Consider the following 12,488-nt stretch of genomic DNA (forward strand, 5'->3'; position numbering starts at 1 on the left):
AAAAGAGAATCAAACAAGCCATAGGTTTTTTTCTCTCATAATTATAGGAATTAAATGGACTGGTGCTTATAATTTTAGAGATTAATTTAATGTATTACTACTGAATAAAAATATCCATTTTTTGCACACTAAGTCTAACAGCCTATCAAGCTTCATGAAATATATATTATGAAAGAGTTTAAAGGAAGATTCATAATTCGAAAAACCAATCGTAATTTCTTTGCCTCTCTCTGCAAGATAACTATCTTTTGAATAAAATGAAATCGCTCAATATCATTATTATCAAGACTTTGTAATCAACTTCACAAATGGCCAATGCCACTTCTTTTTAGTTGGTGACGATGACGGGTTCTGGCTGGGAAAAGTCACCATCAATATTTTAAAAAAAAATTGTAGAAAGCCTTTTTTTTTCGACTTGCATTCCCCTATCTAACGACAAAAAAAAATGCATTTTCATCAATACTTGCAGGTAATATGCTAAGCCTAAAACTTTATATATATATATATATATATATATATATATATATATATATATATATATATATATATATATATATATATATATATATATATATATATATATATATATATATATATATATTTGAAGTTTAGTACACCAAAATATAAACAGAACTTCCTCTTTCTTTGTTCCTTTGACTCAACATTTAGATTTTTCTCAAAGGAAAAAAGTAAAAGAGAGCAATTGAACAAAATGTTCATAAAAGATATACTTACTGTAATAATCATAAAAAGTGACAAATTTCTTGCCATAAATTAATGAGCTGTAGTTTTCCTAAAGGCTAGAGAAAAGAATATATCAAAGAATTTGGCTTGATACTTTATCATCCTATCTCCATCTTTTATTGCTTCCTATAGTGGCCATGTGCCTGAGACTTCATGCTTCTTTCTCCTTAGTCAACAACCTTCTATGACTCCTCACCACTAACTTTAGAATCTCATCAATAAGAATAACAGGTGCTGATATCAAAAGTACCATAAACCACTCGTTCAAACTAAGTGGAATAACACCAAACACTTCTGCAAGGAATGGGGTGTAGAGTATGAGGCAATGTAGTCCTAATGATATTGACATAGCCACCAAAAGCCAAGGGTTCCTCCAAGGTGGTAGTTTCCTCAAGCTATTCTCTTCTGAGAGGGCATTCAAAGAGTTAAACATCTCAATTGCCACCAAGACTGAGAGAGAGAGGGTCATGGCCTTTACTTTGCCAACTGAGAAATAATCACATGGATTTGAAAATGTGATCAATCTACCCCCAGCAACCTCAAATGGAGCAATGGTGAAATTAGACCATGAGGGACACTCCCCCCAGTTGCGAAGCTGGGACAATTCTATGATTGTGTGACCATCACTCACAAGGTTGATGCCAAGAAAAGATGCTTGAGTGTACCACAAGACAAAAATGCCAACTGTGGCTAGTCCCACATAGGAACCAATTACCTGTCATGAGCATTAGTTTCGTTACCATGTGATAAATACAAGAGTAAAAAATTGCGTATGAACGTACATTGAACATTTTACACTCTCACCTAATAATTACAAACTAACATATATGGTTAGTTTGTTGACTTTGACAATAATTACCTTAAAAATCATACATATCATAATTTTTTTATTAGTTGACACTTGACAGTAAAAAAACTTTTACACTGATATTGTATAGAATTTATAAAAACTGTTTTTTTCACCAAAAAAGAAGATTAGAATTTATAAATGAACAAAACTTAGATGCAATTCCTTAAATACTTTTCATATTTTTCCTCAATCATAACTGGAGTTTCACTTCAATAATTCTCGTAATAAAAATTTGCATTAAAAGTTAACATAGGTTAAAGAAATGAAACTCGAATTTCAATTGGAGAACAGATTTGAAACTCAAATTCCACGAAAAAATTGTAAGGAATTGCATCTAAGTTTTGTCCACAATGAGAATGCTTTAGCATAGACATGCAAAGTTGTGCATTAAATTGAGAAGAGACTTGGGCAAAACGTACCAGATAACGGAAAAGAACCCAAGAACTTATTAGAGGATCATCATTTCTGCGAGGTGGTTTCTGCATGATATCAATATCAGCAGGGTTAAAACCAAGAGCTGTTGCAGGTGGACCATCAGTCACCAAATTCACCCACAGAAGTTGCACTGGAATCATGCATTCTGGGATCCCCAGAGCAGCAGTCAAGAATATGGATATTACTTCCCCAACATTGGATGATATCATGTACCTGAAGAAGATTGAGTAAATGTGAAGGATTGGTGTAGATAAATCATATTCAAAATGAAATACCAAGAGACATAACATACCTGATAAATGACTTCATGTTATTATAAATAGAGCGACCCTCAGCAACAGCTGAAACTATGGTACTAAAATTGTCATCTGCAAGCACCATATCTGAAGCTTCTTTTGCAACCTGTTGTGTTTTAGTAGACAAGGTTATTGAACTTCCAATCAGAATGCTAAGAAGTCCAAGTAGACCCATATCAGGTCTCAATTTATTTTTAGTCAATATACAATTCACACTTTATGGTGATGTTTCTGAAGAAAAGAAATAGGAAAAACTTAGATACTGTTCCTTAAGGTTCTTTAGTGTTGCTTTTCGATCAGAATTGGAATTTCACCTTGATAATTTATGTTGGCATTTAGTACAAACCTTTGTTAAACTGATTACTAAGATGAAACTCCAATTCTGATTGGAAAACAGCACCAATAGTATCTAAAGAACATTTGTACATGGAAATATACATCTCAACTTATTATGACAATACTAACATAAATACAATGCCACAAGAGAAAAAAAGAAGAAAGAAATGGAAGGGTCATGATATGAGTATGACATTGACATAAAACAAAGTTAGTTGCACCCCACTATAGCAAAAGTTATGTCACCTCTGTCCCAGTGATGCCCATAGCAATCCCTATGTCGGCAAGCTTAAGAGCAGGTGCATCATTTACACCATCTCCAGTCATTGCAACAATCTCTCCCATTTCCTTCAGTAGTCTAACAATTTCTTGCTTGTGTCTAGGCTCAGCTCGAGAGAAAACCTTGCCTCCAGGTCTCAACAATATTTTAACTTGTTCTGAAGGAGAAAATGAGATGAATTCCTTACCAGTCAAACTTTGCCCTGTGAGATCCTCATCTTTAGAGAACAATTTGATTTCCCTACAAATAGCCTCTGCTGTTGACTTATTATCTCCAGTTATCACCATAACTCTAATGCCAGCTTCCTTACAATCCTCAATTGCTTTGTGAACTTCCTCACGAGGAGGGTCCTGATCAAGACAAATACACAATTATTATGAACTAAATGAATGTCCTCAAAAAGTTGCATCACAAAAGAGTGATCATTGATTGATTCATTGATCCATAAGTAATGGCACAAACTTACTCTTAAACCAATAATGCCAACAAAAACTAGATCACTTTCAATGGATGAGTAGTGTGTTGGATCAAGCAATTTCTTGTGTGCAGGATGAGTGTCAGCATAATAGTCTGAAAATTCTCCTAAGTCGTCGTTATATGCGAAACCCAAGCAACGCAATCCCTTTGAACTCATCTCCTGGAGTCTTTGAAGAAGTAGTTCCCTGCATTGATCATCTATTGGAACCACAGATCCATCAGCAAGTTGCACATGTGAACTACGCTCCAGTAAACTCTCAACAGCACCCTGAGATTCAATTACTTTTGAACTTAAAAAAAGCAGCACTAGATGAAACCAGGCATAGAAAAAAGTCCCAGTTTGTGAATAGGGAATATCAAAACAACTCTCAATTTTTACTCAAGGAGACATTTTACTATTAACGCCAGATAAAGATAATCTTTCTTGTTCTAGCTATTGAAACATACCCCACAAGTTAAGAATTAATGAGACACAAATCAAAGGCCATAATGTTAGTGAGAACTGAAAAATGTGAGTTCAAGAATTAAAAAACGAAAAATAATACATAATAACATCACGCAAAGAAAGTAGTAATCATTAAAAAAAAATGTTATGACACGAGACAAAATAGTCACTGTCAAAATTTGAATCATAAGAACTCAATAATCTGGCTCAGCATCACAAACCCCTTTTGGCCCCTTGCTGCCCAACTTGAATCATATTCAAACCACGTTAACCTTTCCATTTCTACTTCGCCTGTCATTTCTACTTGTTTAAGTAAATTTCACTGAAAGCAAAGTAGAAAACATACTAAAATCCTGAAAGATCTTTAGGGAATGTCTTTTAACTATGTAGCAGAATATCATTTCTTCTTTCAAATGATAATAAATGGTTTTATATAAGGTCCAATTGTAAATACGTATTTTAAGTATGCTACTTTCTGTGCATAGTAATACGCTTCAGTTCAAACAACCGTTGATCATTTCTTTTCTGATAAAAGCCATGGTGGTGATAAAGCATCAGATCAAGTCACCTTGACAAGAAGCCGATTTTGACCATTTGGTTCACGAACAATGACACTCATCGACTTCCGAATTCGATCAAACTCCAAAGTAGCTACCTTTTTGGATCTTTTATTCCACCACTCACAGCATCCTGTACAGCAAAGTTTAAACAATACTTTGTTACTCCTAGCACTATAGCACTTATGACATAAAGTTCAAGTCCATCTGCTAACCTAACTTCACCACAGTGTTGCCATTCATCATGTTGTTTGCAGCAAGTTCTGTATTATCGCGAATTTTGTTCCTTGACTTTGCATCTGGAACTCCCATTTTTTCAACCAAAACTTTGAGAGCAGCTTCAGTAGGCAAACCTGTGGCTCTAAAAAGGCGACCGTCGAAGTAAATCCCGGCATCATTACAAACAGCACATATTTCAGCCATGACTTGCAAATTGACATCCATGTTATAGCAACCCCAATCAACAATGCCCCCATCCTTAGGATCATAAGTTGTGCCTTCAACACCAATGAGTCTAGAAGCAGTGGTTTTCCCTCCCAAAGTAAAGAACTCTGTCACAGCCATCTGATTTGTTGTCAAAGTGCCAGTTTTGTCTGAACATATCACAGTGGTACATCCCAAAGTTTCCACACTTGGAAGCTTTCTCACAATTGCATTCTTTTGAGCCATTTTCCGTGTACCGAGTGCTAAACAAGTTGTGATAACAGCAGGAAGGCCTTCAGGGATAGCAGCAACAGCAAGGGCAACAGCAATTTTGAAATAGTAGGTACACTTTTGGAATGAAAATTTGATGTTTGAGGGCCATCCATCCACAACATCCCAAGAAATGAAATTCTTGTAATTAATAACCCAAACAATGAGACAAACTAGCCCAATTGCAGTGGTAAGCCTGTTACCAAACTCATCCAGCTTCTTCTTCAAAGGGGTGTCACTCTCCTCCTGAGAAGCCTCATGTATCTGCTTCTGTATCTTTCCAATTTCAGTGTCCATTCCTGTGGTGATAACAATGCAAACACAACTCCCATTGACAACAGTGGTGCCTGCAAACACCATGTTCTCTTTAGCCTGCAACTCACAGTCATCCAAGAAAACAGGATTTGTTCCCTTGAGAACCGGCATTGCTTCTCCGGTTAAAGAACTTTGCTCAACCCTCAATATCGAGGTTTTCAAAGCCGCAACTCTCATGTCAGCGGGGGCCTTATCTCCAACATGCAGCTCCACGATATCACCAGGAACAAGCTCTCTTGCAGGCAAATCAGGCACAAAATAGCCATCCCTTAACACTTTTCCGGACTCACATTGCAACTCTTTGAGAGCTTCAAGGGCCTTCTCTGCATTGTTCTCTTGCCAAACCCCAACAATTGCATTAAGAACCAGAATCAAAATTATCACGAGCGGCTCCACATATGCCTCGAATCCGGACTCCTCCGAGTCACTTCCGTGAAAGTAAGCCAAGAGAAATGATATGAAGGCTGCAGCCAAAAGTATCTTCACCAGCATGTCATCAAATTGTTCCAACACAAGTTCCCACAAGGGTTTTCCCTTCTCCTTTGCTAACTCATTCCAACCATACTTTTCGAGCCGCTTCTGAACCTCATAAGTACTCAGACCCTTGTCCAGTTTCACACCGTACTCTTTCAAACACTGTTCAACGGACCAGGACCATGCAGGGAATGGTTTTTCCTCCATTGAAACCTTCATGTATGTGCTTCTCCAAATTCACCACTGAAAATTATACATTAAATAAATGTCATAACAACCAGAAGAAGAAAAAAAGCCTTATCCCACATGCTGTTAAAATTCACATACATCAAAGCACTCCCTAAACAGATCATAAACACTAGAAAATAATCTCAACCGTGTTATCTTGGACATAAAAACAAGAAAAAGAGAGAGAAAAAAAAAAGTATTTCCTGTTTTTCAGGAAGTAAACTGACAAAGACACAAAGTGATTGCAGAAGACAAATTTTTATATTATGGTACATGAAAAACATCTTGTGAGAACATCAAATGGAGACAAATTGCGTACCTTATCCCTCTCTCTCACACACACAAACAGCATAAAGTGCATGGTGAAGTCAAGATATTTGGTTAAGTTACAAAGATGGAAATAAACAGAATTTGTACCATTAGAAGAAGCAGAAAACGTTGAATTGTTTTAGCTTGGAAACCAAGCAAAGCTATGGCCTGGAATTTTCCAAAGATGCTGTGAGGGTGGAAAATGAAATCCTTTCGCCCAAGAAATAGAAGTTGTGAAGACTGAGGACTAATCACTGGTCAATTGGTATTGTCTTTGAACACAACTTTGGATAAATCTTCTTGTGTTGTGGGGTTAGGAAACTCCTTCATCTCTGAAAGAGAATTTCAGAATCTGATGCCTTTAAAATTCTTCTTCTTCTTTTTCAGTATAAATTATTATAACCAGTGCTCAAGTCCAGTCAGTTATACTTTAGAATTTTCTAAAGGGGTGCGTGAGACGTGAGTTGGAATGAACTGCACACCCCCACTTTCTGCTTTTGACTTTGCTTAAAACCATTTATTAACTGCAACGTTACACTTACACATTTGAAATTTGTTTGTCTTAATTTCATATCATATTCTGCTTTAAATGCATTTATTATACTTTTATTATTTTTAATACATTTACTATCATGGATAAACTCTTCTTTCAGGTATTCGTGACTGAACTAAATACTATGTAACAGTTATTAGACATTTGTGTGGTCAGTTTTATTAATTACTAATTATCTATTCAATTATTTTAGTAAAATCTTTTATTTTAATAGTATTTTTTTTATTCATAAGATTTGAATAATTTGAAACTTTGTTTAAGGAGATGAGTCCAGTTTCACTAGGACATCAAAGATGATTATTTAAGTTGAAATAATTTGAGGTAAATATAAAAATTGACTTAATTAAAAAATTACATAAATGAAAATAATTTTAAAACCTATTTGAAAATTCTCAAATAATTGAGTAACCTCCTGAATAATTTATTATACTTGGATGCAATATTTCTTATAATACTAGCGAACGGCTAATTTGTTGCTTAAGGATTCGTCCAAGATATGACAAATGAGAATAGTGATTAAAAATGAAATTGATATTAATAGTTAAAGGATCTGCGAACAAAAACTATGATTAAAAAATTGTAAAGAACAATAATTCAAGGTAAGAAAAGGGTGACAGAAAGGTTGGTGAACGCGGTGTCTGCAGGTAGTGGGAGTACACAACAACATTATCAATCTGAAAATGGTAATGCTTGTTTTCTAGTTCTATTTTATCATTTTTATGTTGGGGATTGACTTTTAAAATTTATAATAAATAATAAATTTAGCTGACTTGTTAAAAAGGAGTTTTTGTTTGAGTCATCGTAACCCAATGAGATCCCTTAAATTGAAAAAATGTACGTATTTTTAATAAAATAAAATCATTTATAACAACTTTTGACCAAAAAGATACTATTAAATAACTTCAAGAAATTAATTGAAATGCACCAATAATGTAAAGATAATTTATATTATCTATGATTACTATATATATATATTTGTTAATATTGTTTATTTTATAACAATTATTTTAAAAATTATGTGTAAGATAATTTTTAATTAACTGATCATATAAATTTTTTTATGCTAGCAATATGTAAAAACTAAACTAAAATTTAATTCTTCTATGTTTTTTTAATTATGTGCGCATGAGTACTTGGTATAAAAATATTAAGTACACATTATTTTTAAATTACTTAGAAATAAATATTAAATAAAATGTGTGTTTTAAAGGTCAGTTTTATAAGTTAAAGTTATTATTAAAAATTATTATGAAAATACATTGATAATATTAAATGTTATATTTTTCTCTAATTTTTTCACTTTATTTTCCTATCATATACTCATAAAAATTTAATATTCATTTATTTATTTGCAAACTTTTCATTTTAACATTGCCGTGGCACGTACTGAACCAAATGCAAGTTGGACCAATATCATTTTCTAAACAGAGATTAACTAAAAAAAACTAAAAGAGTAGTACAGAGTAAGTTTTGACTGAAACAGGTTTCTTGTGAATTTGACGAAAATAATTTCGTATTAAGCGGCATTTCTCCTTTTATTTTCACTCTTGCGTTCAGCATGATGTTCCTTAATTCTTGTTATAAAAATGTATTACTATTAAATTTATTTAATCACATAACAAAAGCATATGAAAATTAAAATCAATAACAAATTCATTATCCTGGCAATTGGGAACACAGCATGAAACTTGAATAAATTAAAAACTCTTTTTATATGATGGTATGATTATCTCTTACACTTTAAAGACACGAGTGCTAGCCTGTTAGGCTATGTGTTAATGTCACAATTATGACATCCGGTGCATTTGCAACAACCGAGCTAATTTCTTTATTTTTTTTTTAGCTGTTCTTGTACGATCTCTTAAAAATTATATAATTTTAAATTAAATCACAAAATTAAATATTAACACAAACTAAGTGAAGAACACCAAAATAGCTAAAAAAAATGACAGGAAAAAAGCCAATTTCTTACAACAACGAGTGTGTAATTATAATTAGCAATAGCTTTATAAGACCGAAGTTCAATGGGGAAAAAGATGGTTTGTTAATTAACCCTTAAAAAGTATGCAAACACCAAACTATGTTTTATACGGCAAAGGACTTTTGATTTGCATGTTATCATTCTCATTCAAAATACCCAGACATTGTCCTTCTCCTTTGTTTATTAAACCTGAACCAACCTGGTAATACCCACTTCTTTTTCTTTACTCTCTCTCTTCTTTTTAACCTTTTTTTTTTTTTACTCTCTATATATTTTTTTCCTTAAACATTTGATTATACCAAACCCAGGTAGTGAGATGTATTTAATTTTGTCGAGTATAAACTTTTTTCTACCGTGGAAGCTTCGATGTAATTTTCTCTTTCCTTTTCTATCCATGATGTCTATTTCGTGCTTTGTGCTTCGCATATACGAAGCTGACCAACTACACTTTGCTCCGTCAAGTTGTATTCTTAACGTTTCAAATTAAAATAGCTTACATCTGACTTTTATCAAGGATAACCAAAACGCATACGCCACAATGTCAATATGTCATCTTCCAAAAAGTTTAAAATATTTTGTCACTGTAGAGTACATAGGTTAACAATTAATGAAGTGTTCGTCATAAAGTGGGTTTTGTTCGGAAAAGAGATTAAACGGAAGAGTAAAAAGACTTAATGATGCTTGTTATGACTAAATAATAATAATCAAAGTTTAATTATTTTGCGGGTTTCATACTTTTATCAAATTTTTAGTTAAATCCTTGAACTTTTTTTAATTGTGTCAGCAAATTTACATGAATGAGTTAATTTTATAAAAAAATTATAAGAATAAATAGATTTTGAAAATACTAGAGACAATGAGTAAGTCGTGTTTTAAAGGACTTCATATAAAGAAGTCATATTTTAAAATAATTGTGTTATTCCTATAATTTTTTTAAAAAATTTAACCTATTCACATAAATTTACCAATTCTCATTTCTTCAAATTGTCATTATGAGAAACTACTCGCATATATCTAATTAAAAGTGTAAAGAGTGGATTAATATTTACGGAGTGTATTATAAGTACAATTGAATTAATTGTGAGAAATTTTTATAAAGTTTTAACATTTTCAAGTCAATCCAACCTAACTACTCTTTTAGAATCCTCTCACAATTGTTTGAACCTACAAAAGGTTTAGTGAAAAACACATTCCCCCTTGTGATAATTATGGAATCACCCTTTTTTTTATTTGGAGACATTGAACCACCTCTTTCATTTTATTTTCCCTTTAGCAAAGACCTTGTCCCACTTAGTTGGTGAGACCCTATCGCTTCGTGTCCAAAAGGCACTTAGCAAATCTATTTTAATCTATATCAATTATATGCAATTTACTCATTTTAATTAGTATTCATCTACTTGATGTTATGGTTTGTATCTCCTTTCTTAAGTTTTTGGCATATTGCCTCCTGTTTTTTCATACTAGGTGTCTATTACCTTTGCAGGGTGTCTATTACCTTTGCAGGGTGTAAACATCATATATAGCAGGTATACTAATTCAATTAAATTGACTATTATCTCATTTATCTTGTCATTATCACTACATGCCTATAATTTGGGATGTTACACCAACAATGATTCCTCTAGCCGCTTGAACTAGAAAAGTCTTTGATATACTTGGATTACTATCTATGAATTTGCCAAAGCAATTAGTGATAATGATCCTTAATATCAAATAGTTTGACTAATAATGCAGATACAAGATATTAGTATAATGTTATCTATTGAAAGTTCATTACCATGTTATTGATAAAATCCGTTGATCTAAAAAAACTTGATACAAAACCTAAGCTCACTGCAAAATTTTTCATGTTTTTTATAAGTTCTCTAAGTTGAGAGGAAATTTAACTCTCCAAACTTACATATACACAAATTTCAAGCATCACACTTCAATTTTTTGGGATTGACTCCTTTGCATTGATTTGATCAGAATAACATTAAACTTAAAGATCTTTATCAATTTTTTTTGTAATTCTACCATTTTCTCAGAATTATGAATACAACAAATATACACATATTTAACTTAAATGAACTACTTTTGAAATTAGTGCCTTTATTACAATGAACATTTACATATATGATACATTAAAGCCTAACTAATTGTTGATATATTGCATAGATTTATAAGTTTTTTCAATACACTCATTACTAATGACATAGTACCCCAATGGTGTTGGTTAAACGTCAAAAAGGGAAATTCTCAAGTTAAACACACAAATTTCTATAAATATTCAATTTTTCTAATCATTTGATAAAAATGATTAAATATATTTTTCGTCTCTATAAATATTAAAATGCTTGTCCATATCCCAGGCTAAACCCTCTTTCTCTCTCTCTTCAACACCATGTGGATCTGTTGGTAGTTGTTTTTTTTTTAACAACAAAAAACATATGTATTCAAACGTATCAAGGGTACCAACAAGGAGTACAAGATACAATAAACACATCACCAAAAATCATACACGACAATAGGTGAGCCCAAAATCCACATCTATACCCAAGTAATGCCAAGAAGAAAAACGCACAAAAATTAAACATAATGCAAGATGGTTGTTGTGGTTGTGGTTGATGGAGGCCGGGGTTGTGGTGGAAGTATTTGGAGGCCTAGGTGAAGGCAGATTTGGTCAAAGATGGTGGTGATGGAGACACACAACAGCGTCAAGGTGGCAAATATGAGAAAGAGAGAGAAATGTGTGCACCTTTGAGGTGATGGAGAGGGAAAAGATGGAGGTGAGGGAGAGTTGGACGATGGCGTCGTAAGGGCAGACATCACAGCCAAGGCAGGTGAGGAGGAAATGTAATGTGACGGGGATCGCTAGAGTGCGAAGATGAAAGGGTTGGACTAGTTCAAGCACATCCACCAAAGGTAGGACTGAAACATGTGGAACTCGTTGTTCACGTGGGAGATGCTATGGTTGTATTTGCCATGACAATCTAACAATGTCGTGGTGGCGGTTGCGCTGGCGGTGTCGACACTACAGTTGTGTTTGAAAGGGTTAAAAATCCTACAATTTATGAAATCTAGGGTTGTAGGATTAAAAACTGCCACAAATTTGTGGAGATGCTATGGTTGTATTTGCCATGACAATCAAATCACAATTTGTGAGGATTAAAAACCCCATAAATGAAAGGGTTTTTTCAAAAAGAAATCCTACCATTTGTGGTAGTTTTTAACCCTCACAAATTGTGATTTAATTTTTTTAAAAAAATTATTGTAATTTATGGGGGTTTTTAACCCCCACAAATTACATGTTAAAATTTAAATTAAAAAAAAGTCACGTAGGTTCAGTTTCATTCAAGTCTAGCTCTAAGCCAAAAACAACATATTTTAATTTTGTGAGGACAAAAAAATACAAAATTTTTTACAATGACAAATTTCAAATGTTTCTATATTTATAAGAATAAAAAATATATTTTACCCAACAATATAATATAAAGGAAAAGATAATACAACAATAAATCAGTTGCTTTAAGACT

General features: G+C 33.0%; 1 protein-coding gene across 2 annotated transcripts; it reads right to left on the reverse strand.

The window, feature by feature from the left end:
• Positions 1 to 753: 753 nt before the first annotated feature.
• LOC100792952 (calcium-transporting ATPase, endoplasmic reticulum-type) lies at positions 754 to 6,913 on the reverse strand. 2 transcript variants are annotated; one of them, XM_006598826.3, is made up of 8 exons: positions 6,548 to 6,913; positions 4,636 to 6,145; positions 4,432 to 4,553; positions 3,408 to 3,686; positions 2,908 to 3,291; positions 2,322 to 2,431; positions 2,014 to 2,242; positions 754 to 1,459 (listed from the first exon to the last, which is right to left on the reverse strand). In XM_006598826.3, the coding sequence occupies exons 2-8, from the start codon at positions 6,119 to 6,121 to the stop codon at positions 896 to 898; spliced, it is 3,174 nt and encodes a 1,057-aa protein (XP_006598889.1). In that variant the 5' UTR covers positions 6,122 to 6,145; positions 6,548 to 6,913; the 3' UTR covers positions 754 to 895. The 2 variants fall into 2 exon arrangements, with proteins under 2 accessions (XP_006598889.1, XP_003548255.1); XM_003548207.5 differs by having other exon boundaries at positions 6,450 to 6,913.
• Between the last annotated feature and the right edge of the window lie 5,575 nt (positions 6,914 to 12,488).

The sequence above is a fragment of the Glycine max genome, chromosome 16, assembly GCF_000004515.6.
Source record: "Glycine max cultivar Williams 82 chromosome 16, Glycine_max_v4.0, whole genome shotgun sequence".
In the NCBI taxonomy this organism is placed as follows: domain Eukaryota; kingdom Viridiplantae; phylum Streptophyta; class Magnoliopsida; order Fabales; family Fabaceae; genus Glycine; species Glycine max.

Bases quoted from the DNA above. Each gene is read 5' to 3' on its own strand.
- LOC100792952 (XM_006598826.3), bottom strand. From the start codon at position 6,121: ATGAAGGTTTCAATGGAGGAAAAACCATTCCCTGCATGGTCCTGGTCC. The intron at 4,554-4,635 runs GTTAGCAGATGG...TTTGCTGTACAG, and splicing joins CAACACTGTGGTGAAGTTAG to GATGCTGTGAGTGGTGGAAT. The intron at 2,432-2,907 runs GTGACATAACTT...AAAACACAACAG, and splicing joins TGGGCATCACTGGGACAGAG to GTTGCAAAAGAAGCTTCAGA.